The 21,132-nt window shown below is 41.2% G+C and overlaps 1 protein-coding gene across 4 annotated transcripts in view; it reads left to right on the top strand.

Annotated features, from left to right (window-relative positions):
- Positions 1–21,132, top strand: part of ATF7 (activating transcription factor 7) — an 88,426-nt gene that overhangs the window by 48,142 nt on the left and 19,152 nt on the right. For all 4 annotated transcript variants that reach the window (XM_060657438.2, XM_060657437.3, XM_078449824.2 and 1 more), the window contains exons 3-6: positions 9,810–9,906; positions 14,206–14,324; positions 17,430–17,567; positions 20,169–20,326. In XM_060657438.2, the coding sequence (XP_060513421.1) occupies positions 9,810–9,906; positions 14,206–14,324; positions 17,430–17,567; positions 20,169–20,326 (512 nt within the window). The remainder of the gene's footprint in view (positions 1–9,809; positions 9,907–14,205; positions 14,325–17,429; positions 17,568–20,168; positions 20,327–21,132) is intronic.

Raw genomic sequence — 21,132 nt, 5'->3', positions numbered from 1 at the left:
TCCCTCTCTCTCTGCTCCTCCCCTGCTCACACTCTGTCTCTCTCTCAAAAATAAACCAAGATTTAAAACAAAAAAATTTTTTTTAATAAAAAAATAAAACTTGACCCAGCCACTCAAACAGAAATTTACTGAGCCCCTACTCTATGCTCACCACTGGGCCAAGCCCCGAGATGGGGCAGCTGGGAGGGTAAAGAATAAGTGTAGGATACATTTTTAACTCTTCAGTGGTTTACAGTGTACATTAAAAGGATAAAACTATGAGACCATATAGACCAAAATTCTAAATTATGTGCTACAAACTGTTGAAGTACCATACACATTTAGGAAAGATAGATTACTAAAGAATCATTAGAGAAGTTTTCAAAAAATTTCAAAAAAATTTCAGCCGGGCCTAGGAAAAAATGGTAGGATTTGAATAAACAGAGGGAAGAGAGGAAGACATGGCTGAGAATAGGCAAATTGTATGGGGACATAAAACTAAAAACAAGTAGACTTTGCAGATCAGTAGAGAGAGTGACCTGGATAGAAAGCATCCGTGGAAGAGGGAAAAAAGTCGTAAAAATTCAACAGGACCAGAAAACTAATGCTTTTTATGTTCCTGTAAAATCTCCTTTGAGAATGATTTCAACCCCCTTCTCAGAATCAAGAACTTCTTTTCAGTGATTTAATCCCCTTTGTTGCCATTTTGACTTTTTCTTTTTGTCTTAATTTTTGCAATTGTATTTGTTTCATATCCTAAGCTCCTCCCATTAGAAAATTTTGGTCCGGGGGCGCCTGGGTGGCTCAGATGGTTAGGTGTCCAACTTCGGCCCAGGTCATGATCTTGCGGTTCACGGGTTCAAGCCCTGCTTCCAGCTCTGTGCTAACAACTTGGAGCCTGGAGCCTGCTTCAGATTCTGTCTCCGTCTCTCTCTGCCCCTTGCTGGCTTGTTCTCTCTCTCTCTCTCTCTCTCTCTCTCTCTCTCTCTCTCTCAAATAAAAATAAGCATAAAAAAAAAAAAAAAAATATTCTTGGTCCTGAATGGACCCAGCCTCTAGTTCCATTGGAAAGGTTGGGTATTTAAGATACCAACTCCTTTTGGATATAGGTGATGAAAATTTTGCCACCATTGTACACATGGACAAGAGTTTGTAAGTTGGGGATGCTTTGTAGCACTTTAGTGATATATGCTAATTGGCACTTATTCAGCAAATATTAAGTACCTACTGTGTGCAGATACTGTTCTAGGTGCTTGGGATGTTTCCACATACAAACAAATGAATAGGGTCCTTGCTCTTGAGCACTAGATGGCTTCATTGTGAAACTATCAAATAATGTCTCTGCTCTTAAAAACTCTTTTTATGGTGGACTAATTTAGTCAGTGGACAGAATCTTCTCTTTAAGATATTCAAATAGCCTTCTCCAAACAGAAAATTCCTCAATCTATGGGCAAAGGAATTTACCCTGGGTACAATTTGGTGGATTCCACCCCCCACCCCACCCCCCGCCTTTAGTTTGTCCTCCTGCATTCCCCTGACAACATTTTCTCTTGGAGTATTTTGGGAAAAAGTTTCCTGTTCTTACTGTTCCTCTATAAATTACCTTGCTCACACATACTGCCTATGAGCTGCCACTGCTGTGGTTGTATTTATTTGTTAAACAATTCAGTTCTTTGAAATGATTCATTTAAGAGCCATGAAGCATTCAAAGCAGGATGTGTGACTCACTTAGTAAATAGGATCTTGAAGTAGAGAACAGGAGCCTAAGATTGACTAAGGTACAAATGAAAGTTATGTTAGCTTTGAGGTGTATATATTTAGTCCTTTCCCTTCTTCTCCCATTCCCTGCTTTCCCAAACACAAACCATCTCTTGCGTTGGGAATAGAAGCGCTGCAGTGACGGTGAGAAGCATTATTAAGACTGTTGCAGGGGCGCCTGGGGTGGCTCAGTCGGTTGAGCGTCCGACTTCAGCTCAGGTCATGATCTCTCAGTTCATGAGTTCGAGCCCCATGTCAGGCTCTGTGCTGACAGCTCAGAGCCTGGAGCCTGCTTCGGATTCTGTGTCTCCCTCTCTCTCTGCCCCTTCCCTGCTCATGTTCTGTCTCTCTCTGTCTCAAAAATGAATAAACGTTTAAAAAAAATTTTTTTTAAATAAAAACTGTTGGGGCGCCTGGGTGGCTCAGTTGGTTGAGCGTCCGACTTTGGCTTAGGTCATGATCTCGCGGTCTGTGAGTTCGAGCCCCGCGTCGGGCTCTGTGCTGACAGCTCAGAGCCTGGAGCCTGTTTCAGATTCTGTGTCTCCCTCCCTCTCTCTCTGACCCTCCCCCGTTCATGCTCTGTCTCTCCCTGTCTCAAAATAAATAAACGTTAAAAAAAAAATTTAAATAAAGACTGTTGCGGATCTCCTAGTTTCTCCTTTCAGAATATGTGATCAATTGAACAGATTAAATAATACTCATAAAAAGGTTGGTTATTCTTTCTACTCTGTGTAGCACTGTATTTTAGAGCTTGCCCCCCCATAGTTATTAAGCTTTCTATGGCTTTTTCATGCTATTTTCTTTCATCAAAATATGTCCATGTGTAGATACTGTAAAAAAAGAAAGTTATTCTGTCCATGCAGCACTGCCAAACCCAGAAACTTTGGAGAAGGAGATAGATTTGGTTTCAGCATAAATGAATTTCCAGACTATCACAAATATAAACTCAGTTCCTTGCATTGTTTCCTGATAGTTTAGCATTCAGGGCTCATTTCCTAATAACTAAGGAGTTCTCATTTGTCTCCTTCCCCCAGTCTACTCTTCTAAAACAAGGAAAGGGACTTGTATTAATCATAGGTCAGGGCATAAGAGCATTTTTAAATGTGAGACAAATCTACATGGAAACTGGAGCTGTGGTGGCCAAAAACAACATTTCAGGAAAGAATTTGGCTAGGGTTTGAGTGCATATTGCACAGAAATTTCATTGGTCACAATACTTTACCCAGGATTTAGCTTGAAACTATTACATTTCTAATGCCCGTATGCTTGTGCCTGGCTCAGAGTCAATAGGCAAAAATTTTGCTCTAGTTTGGCTTGAGCTCTCCTTCACCCTGAGCCTTCTCTTCAGTTCTGTTTAGTGCTGTTATTTCAGAAAGTTTCTGAGAGACTAGTTTTAACTAGATGAAGAAAAGCACTCTCTCTAAACACTGACTTGTTTAGAGTTATTCTGCAAAGAAAAACTAATTTATACTACAATACCTGTCTACCTGGAGAGTAAAATGTAGAGAACTAGCTTGAGTACATGCTGTATGCCAGGTACTATACGGTTTTATGTGATCATTTCATTTAAAAGCTTAAGAAAAGAGGGATATGAAGAAGACCTTCGGGGTGCCTGAAATGTTTCATGTCTTCATGTAGGTTGTAATCACAGTGGGCATTTATTCATGTAAAAATTCATTGAGCTATATGTACACTTAATATTTGTGGTTTTTTTGTACATGATCTACACCAATTAAAAAATTTTAAATCCTTTTTTTTTTAATGTTTGTTTATTTTTGAGAGAGAGAGGGACAGAGCGCGAGTGGGGGAGGGGCAGAGAGAGAGGGACACACAGAATCCGAAAGAGGCTCCAGGCTCTGAGTTGTCAGCACAGAGCCCAGCAGGGGAGTCGAACTCAACAAACTGTGAGATCTTGACCTGAACTGAAGTCGGACACTTATAACTGCTTATAACCGACTGAGCCACCCAGCCGTCCCTAAAAAACTTAAAATCTTAAGACTTCATTCATTGAAATGTATTTCTTTTTTTAATTTTAAATGTTTATTTATTTTTGAGAGAGAGCGTGAGCGGGCGAGGGGCAGAGAGAGAGGGAGACACAAAATCTGAAACAGGCTCCAGGCTCCAAGCTGTCAGCACAGAGCCCAATGTGGGGCTTGAACTCTGGAACGGCAAGATCATGACTTAGACCAAAGTCAGACACTTAACCAACTGAGCCACCCAGGTGCCCCCATTGAGATGTATTTCTGATTTACAGTACCCACCATCCATGTTTGTTCTTCAGGCCATTCCGCACTCTTTACTCTGTTCATTTGGTCAGTTTGCTAGTAGGTAGGATACCAGATTCTACTATCACAGAAGGATAGGCGAAGCTGAAACTTCTAGAAATGGAAAGCATTTTTTACCAAAGATCTCCTGTAGAAAATTGTTAATAAGAAACTATACTGTCCCTGCCCATTTCACAACTGATAACCAGTTTTCAGATCAATTTCCTCATACCCCTTACATTCTATTTTATGTTTCTTAACATTTCTTAAACTAAGAAAATCTCCATTGGGGAGTAAAAATCAAAAGTAGCCAAAATTGTTTTGATTTGCTTCTTCTGTATTACCTCTTTGTAACTAACAAAACAATGCGTGAGAGAGAATTCCATTTAATTTGTTCTTCTCCCAATTATAGTGCCTTCTGTCTCTGTCTTCCTAATTTCCCTATCCTAAGTATTTGCAGATCTGTAGTACATCAGCCATTTTATAAAATGAGGTTGGGAGTTTTCTGCCTGTGTTTTTTCCCTTCCAAGTTTTAGATCCAAAAACATGTGTTGGCAGTTTGGCAAGGGAAACTAAAAAGCAGCCTTTTTTTTCCCCCCCTTGTTTCTTTCTCTCCTTCCGTGTTACCGTGTAGCAGAATTTCTTAACAAAGACACAGTTGATATTTTGGGTCAGATAATTCTTTGTTTTAGAGCCTTGGCTTGTGCATTTCAGCATATTTATCAGCATCCCATGGCTCTACCCTGTAGAGGCCAGTGGCATCCCTCTGGTTGTGATCAGCAGAAATGTCTCCACACATTGCTAAAATGTCTCTTGGGAGTCAGAGTTATCCCTGCTTGAGAACCACTGCCATATAGTATAAACTATATTTAGAGAAAATGGGTTCAGGGGGAAAGACTCAAGACTGGCACATGAGTAAAATTCCCATTGGATCTTTGAGGATATTATCTAGGTCAGAGCTGACCAAAAGAAATATAATGCAAACCACATATGTAATTTAAAATTTTCTAGTAGCCACATTAAAAAGTAAAAGTAAATAAGTAAAATTAGTTTTAATAATACATTTTATTTAACCCGGTATATCCAAAATCTTACCATTTCAACATGTAATCAACATGAAATTAATGAGATATTTTACATTCTTTTTTTGTACTAAGTCATTGAAATTCAGTGTGTGTTTTGACTTACAGTACATCTAGCCACATTTAAAGTGCTCAATAGCCTCGTGTGGCTAATGGCTACCATACTGGATAGGGCAGAGCTAAATCATCTTGTTCTCTAGATAGGGTGCACATTACCACGTGATACTTCTCCTCACCTATTTATGCCAAGAAACTGCCCTGATTCATTTACTTGAGCAAATTATATGGTACACCGTAAGTTACTATACAAATCCTCTCCCAAGGCATGTAAACTGCCTTTTTGATCCAGTATGCCTTACATTCTTCAGTCTCCATTTTGAATGATAATCAGCCCTCTGTTGTTGAAGATGGTTGATATCTACATATTCCTTGAACATTATCATTATTTACCCTACAACCAGAGTGACTGTTCCCTCAGTGGTTCTTTGCCAAATCCTTAGTCATAGGTAAGACCAAAGAACAAAGGAAGACCCATTAAGGGTATTAACAAATGGGAGAGTTAGATTTTTAAATGGGCAATAATTCAAAAAGGAAATCCTTTTGGGAGCTCCTCTGCTCATTTTAATTCAATAAAATAATAAGGTCAAAATTTTTATCACTTAATGATTTTAGATATTTTGAGAAATTGCTTTCAGAGGGATGGGTTTGCTAAGCTTGCATTTCAAGACTGATCTAGGGAATTCTTAAGGATTAACTTAAAAAAATTTTTTTTTTATTTTTTGAAGATTTTATTTTTATGTAATCTCTACACCCAGTGTGGGGCTCAAACCTACAACCCTGGGTCCGACTTCAGCTCACGTCACGATCTCGCGGTCTGTGAGTTTGAGCCCCATGTTGGGCTCTGGGCTGATAGCTCAGAGCCTGGAGCCTGCTTCCGATTCTGTGTCTCCCTCTCTCTCTGACCCTCCCCTGTTCATGCTCTGTCTCAAAAATAAATAAACTTAAAAAAAAATTTTTTTAAATAAATAAATAAATAAATAAATAAATAAATAAATAAAAACCTATAACCCTGAGATCAAGAGTTGCACTATCCACCAACTAACTAAGCCAGCCAGGCACCCCCTTAAGGGTTAACTTTCATAAACATAAGAGAATAAAAGGAACAATGAACATAATAGCCAAATTGACATTGACTTTGATAAAAAGCTTTAGCATACTTTTATCCTCCCATTCCTACTCTAGCCATATAAAAATTGTGTTAAAGGGGCGCCTGCGTAACTCAGTCAGTTAAGCCTCTGACTCTTGACCTCGGCTCAGATCTTGATCTCAGGGTCGTGAGTTCAAGCCCCATGTTGGGTTCCACGCTGGGGCATGAAGTCTACTTAAAAAAAAAAATTGTATTACAAATTACAGGGAGAGCCCAGGGCAGTGCCCTGCTTCCTAAAATTCAGCCCATTTGCCTCCTCCTCTGAAGTGCATTACCTGATTTAGTCAGAGATTTTTTTTTTTTTAGAGATTCTTAATTTTTTTTTTAGAGATTCTTAATTTGGGGGGTGTCATGATCCCCATTGACAATTTGGTGAAGGCTGTGAACCCCTTCTCAGAATATTGTTTTTAAATTAGTAAAGTAAAATATATAGGATTATAAAGGAAACCAGTTACTTTGAAATAATAGTTCTCAAAATTATTCTTAAAATATTTAATAATGGAATACGTTATTAGATAACAAGTTCCAGTGTGGGTCTCGTGACTACCATAGTTTCAAAATAGTGATGAGTATAAAGGATATTTTGATATATGTGGTAAGGAAATATGTGTGATTTCTATTATGAGTTAGGAATGTTAAATTTCAGGGTTTAGTGAGAATAAAGATACAGTTTTTTTCCTATCGGGGTTCATAGTTATCAAACCTTCTGAGCTGCTGATGGGTGGGAAATCCCTTCAGCCATCTTCAGTTCTTTTCAGATCCCAGCTTTTGATTTGGAAAAAATAAATAGCTCAATAGCTCAAGGGGGAACATGGTAGCATAGCATGGAAGGGGGGAGGGGGCGTGCAACAGAGAGGAGCAAGGGCTAGAGGACAATAAGGCAAGTCAGGACTGTGGAGCACAATTCTAACAGAAGGGGAGTTGCCTTTTAAAATACTAAGTGATCCTGACCAGCACAAAACCTGATTGAGTTTTAAAATCTTTCTCTCAGCTCAGTTTTGAGCAGGCTTGACTTCTGATAGTAGAAAAGGACTTTGCTTGGGGCATCTGGGTGGGTCAGTTGGTTGAGCGTCTGACTTCAGCTCAGGTCATGATCTCGCGGTCTGTGAGTTCGAGCCCCACGTCGGGCTCTGTGCTGACAGCTCAGAGCCTGGAGCCTGCTTTGGATTCTCTGTCTCCCTCTCTCTCTCTTCCTGTCTGCTCATGCTCTGTCTCTCTCTCTCTCTCTGTCAAAAATAAATAAACATTAAAAATTAAAAAAAAGAAAAAGGACTTTGCTTGAAAATCATTCTAGATTCTAGAACATTGTACAAAAATTTTCAGGCTACATCTATGAAATTTCCATGAAGAACTTATTATAAACATCTTTTTGAAAGATTGTTAGAACATTACCAGTGTTATGAAATTCTATACCTTTGCCTAATCCACTACTCTTCCCTAAAACGATGGTTTTTGGGGTGCCTGAGTGGCTCAGTCGGTTAAGTGTCTGCCTCTTGGCTTTGGCTCAAATCACGATCTCACAGTTCATGGGTTCGAGCCCAGCATGCGGCTCTGCGCTAACAGTGTGAAGCCTCCTTGGGATTCTCTGTCTCTCTCTCTCTCTCTTTCTGCCCCTCCCCTACTCATGCTCTGTCTTTCCCCCTCTCTCTTTGCCCCTCTCAGTCTCTCAAAATAAATAAATAAACATTTAAAAATAAATAAGTAAAATGATGGGTTTTGTTCATTGTAGACCAGGTCCTGCTCACTTCCTTTTACCCAATAGCTGGAAAACCCAGAACCTCAACGGTGACTTATTTAGCCTACAAATATCATACCCCTGGTTAAAGACTATTCTCTCCTTTCTTCACCCCAACCTCACCGTTTTTGCCTTAGGGAAAAATCTGTTAAGGACACAATTGATGCCTAGGGTTAACCAACAACAGAGAAAACTAAGTTGTTGGCTAAATTCTCCCACGCTTTATTCACTTTTCTCCTGGATCCTTCTGAAACCACTCAGGCAGTCTTTTGACGGTTTACATTTTGGTTCTTTATACTTTTAAGTGAAAATTCACTTTTCCCTTCAGGCCTGTAGGCCTAGCCTGGAAGGATTTTACGCCAGAAGCTAGCTTTAGTTGTGATAGGGCTCAGAGAAAATTTGGGGGAAGATACTTTCAGGTAAAATAAAGGAACTTAAATCAAAGTTCAGGGTCACTTTATTAACTGGATAGGACCTGGGATGGATGAAGCTAACTCCTATCTGGTTCGCAGTCAAGAAGCGCTGTGGAAAAAGAGCTAAAAGTGTTCGGTGGGAAGTGTGTATGTATCTAACAAGGAAAGTAAAAAGAGGGGACTAACCAGTCATTATTTTTAGAAACAAAAAGACAAATAGAACCATGTTTCAGAGCCTGGCTGGTGAGGGAGCTGTGGGAAACCACAGCATCCAAGCTGTTACTGTGTTGCAGGCATGTTTTAATGAAGGAACCGGGCCAGCCAGCCTCAAAGGGAATTTTGAGGGTATCATTCTTTTGAATTACTGCTGTTCATCTGTTCTCTTCACCTCCCCCGCTCTAAAGAAGGGGTGGAAGCATAAATTATTGTCCAGTAACCCTGTCTTACATGTCATAAAATGAGGCAGACCTAGCCTCACCTTTTCATTGTCCTTTCACCCAAACCCCTAAATAAAGAAAGTCGCTATACCATCTCCTTTCTTTCCCCTTCCCTCGTCCTGCCTACAGGCTTCTCCCCACCCCAACAAAAAATTTTTTGCTTGCATCTTTATTCTGTCATTATATAGCCAGCAGCATTGCACTGGCCCCTTTATGGCTGACGGAGCCCAGGCGGGCTGCCCAACGAGGGGAGACAGCATTTGGCCGATGGGGCTGGTGTGTGCCATTACTGCTGGCCATTGGGCCCCTGTCCTCTACAGCCCCATCCTGGCTCATTAAAACCCTGAGCCAAATAGCTGGGCAGGCGCCTGCTGCAGCACTGTGGGGGCCAGGAAGTTAAATGGTTCTCCTAATCCTGCATAATTTATCTCCCTGTTAGCCCCCTCATAAATAGTCCAATTCAGCCCCACCATGGAGAGCTTCACTCTGAATTTCCTATTTTTGTGATGACCAACGAGTGTCCAGCTTTGCCCTTCTTCTCTCTTTATTATTATTATTTAAAATTATTTTCCCCTTGTTCGCTAAGAGCCTTGCCTAAATGTTTTTTTCATTTGGAGCCTCCTGCCTGGACCCCACTTCACCAGCAATCTGTCCACTTCTCGCGTTTTGGACCTGATATTACAGAGCAGTTGGTGCCGCGGTCTTCCTCTTCTCCTCTCCTCCCAGCTTTCTAGTGCCCCTTTTTCTCCTTCCCCGTTTTCTCCTTTCGTCCAGCTCCTCTCCTTTTCCATCACTTCCAATTCTTTCTCCTTTCCATTCCCTCTCCAGTCCCCCTGTCCAGGGACCATCCTTGTGCAGGATGTTTAGTAGGACATTGTAAAAGGGCACCGAAGCGCTTATTTTTTTTCACATCTCTGTTTCTGTTTCGTTTCAGAGATTTACAAACGAGGACCACCTGGCAGTTCATAAACACAAGCATGAGATGACATTGAAATTTGGCCCAGCCCGAACTGACTCAGTCATCATTGCAGGTATTTGCTGCCCCAGAAGCCACGTGCCTTGGTATCACCAGACAGTTAAGATTAATACCAGGGACCAGATGTACTGGGAGCTATACTCCCCTTTTCCCATTAAGAGCCCTGATGTGATCTGCATTTAATCAGGAAAAAGGAACACTAAAAGCTCCCAAGTTTCTATTGTGCCCTCCATTCTGTTTTTAATACAAGATTGGGTTCTGCGGTTTTTGAGGGTAGGTGTGTTGAGGTTTAGTCTTGGCTTTTTTCAGTCTATTCCCTCCCTGCCTTCTTTTTATTAAGACTTTGGAAGATTTACAGACAAAAGATGCCTTTGACATTTCTCCATACCCACAGCGAAGGGGTGAACAAAAGAAAGCAAGAAAGCCGACCTAGCCTGGCTGCTTCTCTTCCACTGGGTGTCAGTTTCCCCCAAGCAGGCTGATTATCAGTTCGTAAATTCAACTTGCCTCATGAACCCAGACGGTGTTGAGGGCACATTTCCAAAGCTCAGACAAGACATTTAGTCAATGGGACTCTTCTAAGCCAATTTGGGTGACCTGGAACCTCTCGCTGATTGTTTTAGATACTGGCTTGCCTACATATGCCATTCTCAAGGGAGTATCCCTAGCAACTACTCTCAAATCATGGGCAGTTCTGTTGTGCCATTTTCAGCTAGACAGACATACAAACCAAAATGGGCCTTTTCTTTTGATACTATGAGGGGTTCTGGTTTAACCTGGGTTAAGCAAGTTTATCTCAGTATTTAACCAATAGGGGATTTTGTTGGTGGTTATTACATAAGTTAATAACTCAGATAAGGCACAATTTCTCTATTACTAGCCAAAATGCAACCTAAAATACAGTGAAAGAAAGAGAGAACCTCCTTCTCTATACTTCTATGTGTGAACAAAGGAACTTGCCATTACATATCTCCTATTCCTTATTAATTCAGCAAATATTTATTGAATAGCTACTGTGTCCACCAGCCACTTTGCTAGGAGCTTATAGATTGTCATTCCTGGAAAAGGACATGAGTGGGGACATTGTCATTGATGATCCTTAAGAAAGCCTGGAGGAAGGGGTGCCTGGGTGGCTCAGATGGCCGACTCTTGATTTTGGCTCAGGTCATGATCTCACAGTTCATGGGATCGACCCGCTCCTCGGGCTCTGTGCTGACAGTGTGGGGCCTGCTTGAGATTCTTTCTCTCCCTCTCTGTCTGCCCCTCCCACATACATGCAGGCACACAGTCTCTCAAAATAAACTTTAAAAAAATTAATAAATAAAAAAATGTGCCCTAATCTTCCTATTTTTTTTTAATGCTTATTTATTTACTTTTTTAAGTGTTTATTTTTGAGAGCTACAGAGACAGAAGGTGAACCATAGAGGGCAGAGAAAGAGGGAGACACAGAATCTGAAGCAAACTACAGGGTCAGAGCTGTTAGCACAGAGCCTGACGTGGGGCTCAAACCCACAAACTGAGATCATGACCTGAGCTGAAGTCAGGTGCTTTACCACCTAAGCCACCCAGGTGCCCCAATGTTTATTTATTTTTGATAGAGAGAGTGAGAGTGGGGGAGGGGCAGAGAGGGAGGGAGACACAGAATCCAAAGCAAGCTCCAGGCTCTGAGCTGTCAGCACAGAGCCTGAGGATGGGTGGGGCTCGAATCCAAGACCTAGGAGATCATCACCTGAGCCGAAGTCAGACGCTTAACCCCCTGAGCCACCCAGGCGCCCACCCCTCCTATTTTACTTTAAAGCTGTTTATATTTGGATTTTCAGGCTTTCTGTAACCTAGCCTGATGGTACCTACCTACCCACCTTTGGTTTTTGTTTCTTTTTAAAAGATGTGATTTGCAAAAAAAAAAAAGATGTGATTTGCTTTGCTTTGCTTTGATTTTTTTAAACTAATGCTAATGGCCATCTGCCATTTTTTTTTTTTTATGTTTATTTATTTATTTTGAGAGAGTGAGAGCAAATGGGGGAGAGGCAGAGAGAGGAGGAGAGAGACAATCCCAAGCACACTCCATACTGTTGGCACTGAGCCCGACACAGGGCTTAAACCCACAAACGGTGACATCATGACCTGAGCTGAAATCAAGTCAGACACTCAACTGACTGAGCCACCCAGGCGCCACTTAAAGATTTTATTTTTAAGTAATCTCTACACCCAGTGTGGAGCTCAAACTCACAATCTCAAAATCAACAGTTGCACACTCCACCAACTGAGCCAACCAGGCACCCATACCTACTCAACCTTGTATATAACTTATATACCTAACTTGATTATCTTTTTTTAATTATCATTTTATTTTAAGTAGGCTCCACACCCAGCATAGGGCTTGAACTCACAACCCTGAGATTAAGAGTCATGTGCTCTACCAACTGAGCCATCCAGGCTCCCCCTGACTTGATTATCTTTACCCTGGACGTACCTTTTCCTCCTCATCTATACATGGTGCCCATACCCTTCCTCTCTATGCCTTCACCTGGCTGACTCCTCTTACCCTCCACATCTTCTTTCTCTTGGTGAAAACCATTCTTTAAGGGCCAGCTCAAGTCCTACTTCTTGAAACCTCCTAACTATTCTGTCATTATTTGTCATTCTTTAATTACTACAATAATTTTATTCTCTATTGCACGTGGCAGCTAGTTTTTTATATACTATGATGCTATCTATGTATATTTATTTCCTCAACTAGAAAACATCCTCTTTGTTCTCTAGGGCAAGAGCCATGTCTTATATTTGGGCAGAACTCCTATACTCCTTTCCCTCTCCTCCCCCAAATTTACCCAAAAGTGTGTGCATGTACCATCAAGACACATAGAAACTATTCAGTAAACACTTGTTGATTTCTTTAGAGTCGTCAGAGCAGGCAAAGGGTTTTCTTATACGTTTTTAGGCTATTTGCTTGTTTGTTCAGGAATGGGAGAAGTTTGTATGAGTCTCAGGTCAGAGAACCAAAAGGCCCTCTTCTGCCATCACTGTGCCCTTAGCTGCCTCATCCTGTTTCACTTGAGTTGTGATTTTTTTTGTGTGTGCCCTTACTGAAGTACTCTTGAGCATAAAAGATGATATTACCTCCACTCACCCGGGGATGGAAGGAAAGTGGCTTCATCATTGGCCAACCAAAGCTGCCAGAGAACCTTTTAAAACTATTTTGGGAGGTAGTGGTAACTTTTCCAAACACTCTGATTCAGAAGAGGTTTTGTTTAAATTGAAAAAAAAAAAAATTATGCTCTTTCCACGGAAAATCCCAGTGGACTATTTCCAATCGATCATGCTAGGAGTGATTTTAATCCCTGGTCTCACTCCTTAAAACGTCATTTAATCATTGTTCTATATCTATCATTCAGTTTAGTGGTTTGGGGTATAAAATGAATCCCCGAGGTGACTAGCATGTCAAAGAAAACCATCATAATAGAACTTTAGATTAGGGAACAAGATTCAGGTGACCTAAGAGAGAAAAATCAGAAAAGCAGAATGGGGAGAGAGAAGCACAAATCTAAAATTCAGGTTGCTTGAAAAGTTCCCATGGGTTATGGATCTCGCCTTCCTCTTCCCAAGGGCAGAGGCACTGTTGAAAGATTTGTGCAGCCCCTGAGAGGATATTTTGGCTGGCAAATCTAAATCCAAATATCCTGGTTTCCGGAATTTGCTCTGGGCTCAGGTCTCTTTGAAATGAGCTCTATTGTTTGCAGTTTCCTTTCCAAGCTCATGATCTTGCTGTCTTTGTTCAGCAGCCCCTAGATTTGCCCGGAATACCTTCAGAAGGTAGCAGACCCTTAGCTCAGTGACCACTGAAAGACAAGACACCGTATCTTTCTTGGTGGCTTTAGCAAGCAGACTCCACCATCTGACCCTCAGTTTCTTCTCCTCATCAGATTTTAACGCCCATCTGCTTATACCTCCTCACTTCAGACATAGCAGGGAGTAACTTTAAAGAGAAAATGTCGCTTAACTGTCCTTGATTTTCAGATCTGGAGGTACCACAAACTCCACCTGGGTGGGTGGTTTGGTTTTGTTTTGGGGGTGAGGGAGGTGAAACTAGCCTCTGGGAGTAAGGGGGTTAAGTGGACAGTCACACAACAAAACATTGTTCTGTCTTCCCTCTGCTGGCCTTGAGGCGGCACAGCACAGACACCCCCTCTGGTGGCCTAGCACTGGCCTTCACCTGCTCAAGCTCCATAAAGCAACACAGAGACTCTCTCCAAACAGGAGAATAAAAATGTGTTCCCTATATACTCTCAAGTTTTAATTTCAGGTCAAAACTAAAATGAAGTCTCCTGTTTTGTTTTGTTTTTCATGTCTACAGATCAAACTCCTACTCCGACTAGATTCCTGAAGAATTGTGAGGAGGTGGGGCTCTTCAATGAATTAGCTAGCTCCTTTGAACATGAATTCAAGAAAGCTGCAGATGAGGATGAAAAAAAGGCAAGAGGCGGGACATTTGCTGAAAAACTGCCAGTGTTCAGATGGAGGCTGTTTTCATTGTGTCCTGGGATAATTTGCTTAACCGGTTAAAGCACAAAATAATGGGCTTCCTATTTTAGAACCAGATAGTACCCACTGATCCTAGTCAGCCTTCCACGACTTTAGGGGGCCCAGATGATGGGTCTCCTCACAAGTCTGTCTTTACCAGAAATTAGTCTTCTTTCCTGTTCAGTGCAGCATCAGTCCAGTAATCTATTTTTTAAAAATTATTTCTCTTTTGAATATGTTGAAGATGTTAAAAGATTATAAATTACTCAAATCCTATGAGATGACATTTTTTGGGGTCAAATCTCTTGCTCTTCTTACCTGAACTGTTTTCAGTCAGCCAATCAACAAACATTTATTGAATTTGGACACTTCTTTGTTTCAATGTATGTAGCTCTTACCTTCAGGTAGCTTTCAAGTAATATTCAAGACATTGAACTTAAAGAAGGATGTTATGTCACGTTAGGAACCTACAAAGAAACTGAGGAAGTTGTGCTTAGAAAAGAGAAGATCTAATGTGAACCAAATTGTAGTCTTCGAATATGTGAAGAGCTTTCATGCAAAAGAGGGGTTCAACTTCTCTGTGGCCCAGAGATAGGAATAGGACCAGCAGGTGGAAGCTATCACAAAGTATGTTCAACTATATGGAGGCCACTTAGTATAGATACTGTAGAGAGGATTAGAATGTTGGAATCCCTTCGTATTCTGAGCTCTTTCCTTTTAAGAAGAAGAGAGCAGGTAAACCAAGAGAGCTGTGCATGACTTTTTTTCACCCAGCTTAAATTGTATTTATAAGAATCATCACTGGAGGTTTTTCCAAGTTCCATAGCTTCCTATGAGCACCTTTTTCTGCTCTCTCTCTCAAATGGAAAGAAAGGAGGGAGATCCAATGGCATATATTTGTAGTTCTGCTTTCAAATGGCTAGACTAGCCGTAGTCTCCTCATCATGATTTTTCTTCCGAAACTCCAGTCTGTCATCTCTCAGTTGCTTCGACCTATGTGGTATAATTTTATTTTATGGCTTCCCTACTTCATCCACCCCTCCATCATTTTTCCTTCCCCCAAGACAAAGAAATCAAATTGTTTTTTCCAGGATATGAGGGATTTAAGATCAAACTCATTATAGGCAAATTCAAGAAAATTAACCTCCCTTTAAAAGCTTGAAGTTTTTTCCACTTCCATTTTAACTCAGTTGACACTTCTGAAAGACCATTCGTAGCTGGTCAGGCCTTTACTTGTTGGGCATCTCCATATTTCTTTCTGCCCATATGGGGGTGGTCCTTACCGCCCCCTTGATGAGAAGAATGGACTCAGTAAAAGACTGTGTCTGGGAATGTTGAATGAGTCTAAAACTTTACTGAACCACAGCTTTTCTAGGAGATGCCTCTAAGGGATTTTAAACCTGTGGCTGTGTTTACTCAGAGGCCTCTCCTTCCCTCCACCCTCTGACTTTTCAGGGATCCCAGAATTAGTTGAATTGGGCCTGACATCTTTGCAATATAGAAAAAAAATGAGGGCAAAAATGAAAGCATCTTTGCTATTGCTCACCCCCATCAGATTGGAGAGAAAGAACCATCACCACCTTCTCTAACGTAGTAGACACCAGATTATCTTCAGTGTGCTCAGCTACCAAGAAAATTTCTAGGGATTAAGGTAACAGGGGAAGAGTCAGAAACAAGCTCCTCTTTCACCGAGAAGCCTAAGTTATGGAAAGAATAGAACAAAGGATCTACTTTGTCATGAAACTGAACTGCGGTGCCAGCCCTCCTGTCGTGGTGCAGTGTTGGGCTGTCATCTCAGATGGTTTATGGGTCCTGCAAAGCCATTTACAGCTTCACAGTTCTGTGAAGTGATTCACCATGGCCAGAAAAGTACTCTCTTTCCTTTTTGGTTTTCTCTAGTCCTGCTTCTAGGACCAAGTTCTAATTTCTTTCACTGAGCAAATGACCAGTCTTTCCTTTCTTTTATTACCCCAAAATGCTTATCTTTCTAACTTCTAGCCTCTACCACCAGATTTTGGGATGAGATCACATCACCGTCACTCATGGGAAATTCCCCAGAAAAGATCTTCCCTATCATGTTTGCAGTACTTAAAAAAAAATTTTTTTTTTAATGTTTATTTATTTTTGAGAGAGACAGAGTGCAAGCAGGGGAGGGGCAGAGAGAGAGGGAGACACAGAATCCAAAGTAGGCTCCACACTCTGAGCTGTCAGCACAGAGCCCGATGTGGGGCTTGAACTCGTGAGCAGTGAGATCATGACCTGAGCTGGAGTTCGATGCTTAACTGACTGGGCCACCCAGGCGCCCCTCATGTTTGCAGTACTTTAATAGCTAATTTGTTTGCTTTTGATACTTGGATAATCTAGTCCTTGTGGTTGGCAGAAAAAGTGCTCACAGTTGTCCAGTGGCCAACAGAGCTGCTTGGAAATAGGCAAGCACTCGATTCAGGAAATCATTTTACTTTTCCTGAAAAATAATATAACTATGGTATTTGCATGGATTTAAGTGTCAGCTTTCCCCCCGCCTTTCAGGGTCTTTATAAGCATTATAAGTTTGTTTGTTTGTTTGTTTTTACCTTTCAGAAACTTTATAAGTATTCAGCCATTGTGAAACAGATATTATTTCCATTTTACAGTTAGAAAAACAGGTTCTGAGAAGTTAAAATGATCTGCCCAGAGTTGTACATAAAACCTAGATTCCATATTTTCTTTGACTTGCAGTTCAGTTCTTTGACCAAAAGCTAAACTTAGAAGTATATTTCCTCAGAGCACCTGGCCAGCTCAGTCCGTGGGACATGCAACTCTTGATCTCAGGGTCATGAGTTCAAGTCCCGTGTTGGGTGTGGAGTCTACTTAAAAATAATAATAATAATAGGGGCACCTGGCCTCTCTCTGCCCCTCCCTCACTTGCACTCAGTCTCTATCTCTTTCAAAAATAAATAAAGAATAATAATAATAATAATAATAGAGTATATTTCTTCATTTTTTAACTGGAAAGATTTAGATTCAGCCTGAAGGGAATCATTGGGTTGAACTCTGCTCATTTCTCTCTTTTAACAGGCTGCTGCTGGGCCCCTTGACATGTCTTTGCCTTCCACACCAGACATCAAAATCAAAGAAGAAGAGCCAGTGGAGGTAGACTCGTCCCCAGCTGATAGCCCTGCTTCCAGTCCCTGTTCCCCGCCACTCAAGGAAAAGGTAAATTTGCTACCAAGAATTATCCCAAATGTTAGTTGGTGGGTAGATTAAGCTTTTATTCATTAGTTGTATAAATAATGGGTGATACAGGATTGATTATATTTACATAAATCTTCATTGTTTAGAAGATTTATATAAATGACACCTATTCTCGGACCAAGCAGTTCCACTTCTGAGTCTTTATGGAAGTGAAATTAGTGTGTATGTCCACTGTATAGCAGTATTTAAGAATGCTCAGGGGCTCCTGGGTGGCTTAGCTGGTTAAGCGGCTGACTTCAGCTCAGCTAATGATCTCACAGTTCATGAGTTCGAGCCCCGCGTTGGGCTCTGTGCTGACAGCTCAGAGCCTGGAGCCTGCTTTGGATTCTGTGTCTCCCTCTCTCTCTCTGTTCCTCCTCTGCTCATGCTCTGTCTCTGTCTCAAAAATAAATAAATAAATAAATAAATAAATAAATAAATAAATAAATAAACAAACAAACAAACAAACAAACAAACAAACATTAAAAAAGAATGTTCACAACAGTTGTACTATAATAATTAAAAAACGGAAGTGGTTCAAATGTCCATCAACAAGAGAATGAATAAATAAACAAATTGTGGTATATTTCTAAATACCACATGGCACTAAAAAAGAACAAACTCATGAACTAATGATATAAACAGCAAGGCGAGTGAATCCCACAAATGTTATACTGAACGACAGCACCAAAAATTCAGACACAGAAGTATACACATGACTCCATTTACATCAGGTTCAAGAAGAGGCAAAAACTATTTGATGATGATAGAACTCAAAATAATGTTTAGCTCTTGTGAGGAAAGGTTTGGATCGGGAAGGGACACGGGAGAACCATCTGGGGTGCTGGAAATGGACTCTGTCTTGATTTTACATATATAAAGTCACTTAGTTGTGTCCTTTAGATTAATACACTTTATGTTGTACTTCAGTTAAGAAGTAGAAAAGAGGGGTGCCTGGGTGGCGCAGTCGGTTAAGCGTCCGACTTCAGCCAGGTCACGATCTCGCGGTCTGTGAGTTCGAGCCCTGCGTCAGGCTCTGAGCTGATGGCTCGGAGCCTGGAGCCTGTTTCCGATTCTGTGTCTCCCTCTCTCTCTGCCCCTCCCCCGTTCATGCTCTGTCTCTCTCTGTCCCAAAAATAAATAAAAAACGTTGGAAAAAAAAAAAAAAAAGTAGAAAAGAAAAAAATGTGTAATTCATAAATTGGACATTAAATGATTTAGGAAAAAAGTCTTCTTAGAAGGAAGTCTTCTAGTGGCACAAAGAAAATCTACTAGGATTCTGAGTATTATTTTTTTAAAGGGAACTTTTTATGAGGTAATATTTTTTATAAATTTATTGAAATAACACACATACAGAAAAGTGCGTAAATTGTAAGTATACAGCTCACTGAATTTTCACGAAGTTTACAGCCCGTGTAACCAGCATCTAGATACTCTCAAAACCTTAGAACCCCCCCACCCCATGCCTCTTTCCAGTCTCCACTATTCTGCTAGTGGTTGTAATTTTAATGTCCAATGTGGTTAGAGCATCTGTATCTCATTTTACCTCCCTCCAAATTTGGTTTGATAACTTCTCCAAACTACTCCCTCCCTAAACATTACAACTCTCCCTCCTCCCTCCCCTTTTCATTAGCAACCACATCCTAGAAGTTGTCTGGAGATGCTTGAGGGCCAGTGTGGCCACTAGCAACTAAGACCCTAACCAGGTTAACAGTGGGAAGTAGTTTGTTTTATTACAACAAGACCATTATGCAAACTCCTGTGGCCCCCCCCCCTTTTTTTTTTTTTTAGTTTTATTTATTTAGTTTTAAGCAATCTCTACACCAAACGTGGAGCTCAAACTCACACCCTGAGATTAAGAGTCTCATGCTTCTCCGACTGAGCCATCCAGGCACTCCACCCCCACTCCGCCACCGTAGCCCTTTTTTAAAGGGCTCTCTAGGAAATATTGGTTGCCTTATCGCCGGTCTTACACCCTGTCTGTTCTCATTAGAGATCAGAGGACACTCAGGCATCAAATTTGGAATGAGAGTGGAGCACCTGGGGGGCTCAGTCAGTTATGCATTGGGACTTCAGCTCAGGTCATGATCTCACAGTTTGTGAGTTTGAGCCCTGGCATTGGGCTCTCTGCTGTCAGCATGCAGCCCGCTTCGGATCCTCTGTCCCCTCTCTCTCTGCCCCTCCCCTGCTTGCGCTGTTTCTCTCAAAAATACATAAACAGTAAAAAAAAAAAAAAAATTTTTTTGAAATGGGAATATAGAGACTGTGAGAAATTTTGACAGTCCCTGGAACTTATATGGCACTCCAGTGCTTCTGCAAAGATTCCAGGTGATTTTCCAGCTGTCCTCTCATTCGCATAGCAATCATCTCTGAAAGGGAGATAGCCAAAAGGTCTTAACTCAGCATTCTTATTGCATGGGTGAGTGAGGTATGGGTCCATGATCATGATAGAGTCAGGGCATGATTTACATGAGCTGCCACAGTGCTCTTTCCAGTAGACTTGTTCCACATTTTACCAGCTACCTGTTTGCCTATAAGCAGCCCTTTATAGCATTTTGTGATCTGTTGGTCTCTTCTCCCCAGGAGGTGGCCCCAAAGCCTGTTGTGATCTCTACCCCCACACCTACCATCGTGCGCCCTGGCTCCCTGCCTCTCCATTTGGGCTATGATCCACTTCACCCAACCCTTCCCTCCCCAACTTCTGTCATCACACAGGCTCCACCATCCAACAGGCAACTGGGGTAAGTAAAGAGAGCAGGGAGAAACAGTGAAGCCTGAATCTTTTTGTACTTGATGAAAAACAGGACTGTTTTTGAATACTCAAGGAAAACAAGTCAGTGAGATTGTCTCTCAGAATAAAATTTCCCACCATAAACAGAAATCTTCTTTACCTTGTTAGTACACAAGCAAGTATTTATTTGGAAATAATGCTTCCTTAATTTGGAGATTTAAAACTTCTTTGATCTAAAAGAAGAATCTTTAAGAGTTTAGGAAGTTCATCAAAATGGTGGAGGCCACACAGGGAAGTATATTTTGATTCTTGGCCTCAATCTGCACAAGTTTGGGGGAGCATTACTGAATGACGGACTGAAACCCATTCAGTCATCTTTTTTGAGTCTGGTGTCCCCCTCAGTCCCAGTTAGGGTTCTTGGTCTTTGCTACCCCTAATTTTGTTTGTCTGTCTGTCTTCAATCCTGGCATGGTCTATATAGATTTTCTAATGAAATGACTTGAGCTCCTGTCCCTAGGTACCCAGGGGTTAAGAGGTTGCTGTCAGGATTTAGCCTCTTAAAGCTTATTCCCTGGACCTACTAGGAAAAATACAAAGTGACATCTTTTGGAGGCAGGGTAGAGCAATACGTACAAAAAAACAAGAGAAATTAAGTCATGTTTGGCTATCATATGACAGAATTCAGCTTTGCAAAATGACAGCTTTGGTCCAAGTCCTGCCTAAGGCAAGACAGAATTTATACATGCCGGTGGTGGGGATGTTTGTGTAATTGTTCTAAAATCTTTATAGGATTAGCTTCCCACCCATTTGAATTCA

The sequence above is a fragment of the Panthera onca genome, chromosome B4 (assembly GCF_046562875.1).
Source record: "Panthera onca isolate mPanOnc1 chromosome B4, mPanOnc1 haplotype 2, whole genome shotgun sequence".
In the NCBI taxonomy this organism is placed as follows: domain Eukaryota; kingdom Metazoa; phylum Chordata; class Mammalia; order Carnivora; family Felidae; genus Panthera; species Panthera onca.
This window is presented reverse-complemented; position numbering and strand designations above follow the sequence as displayed.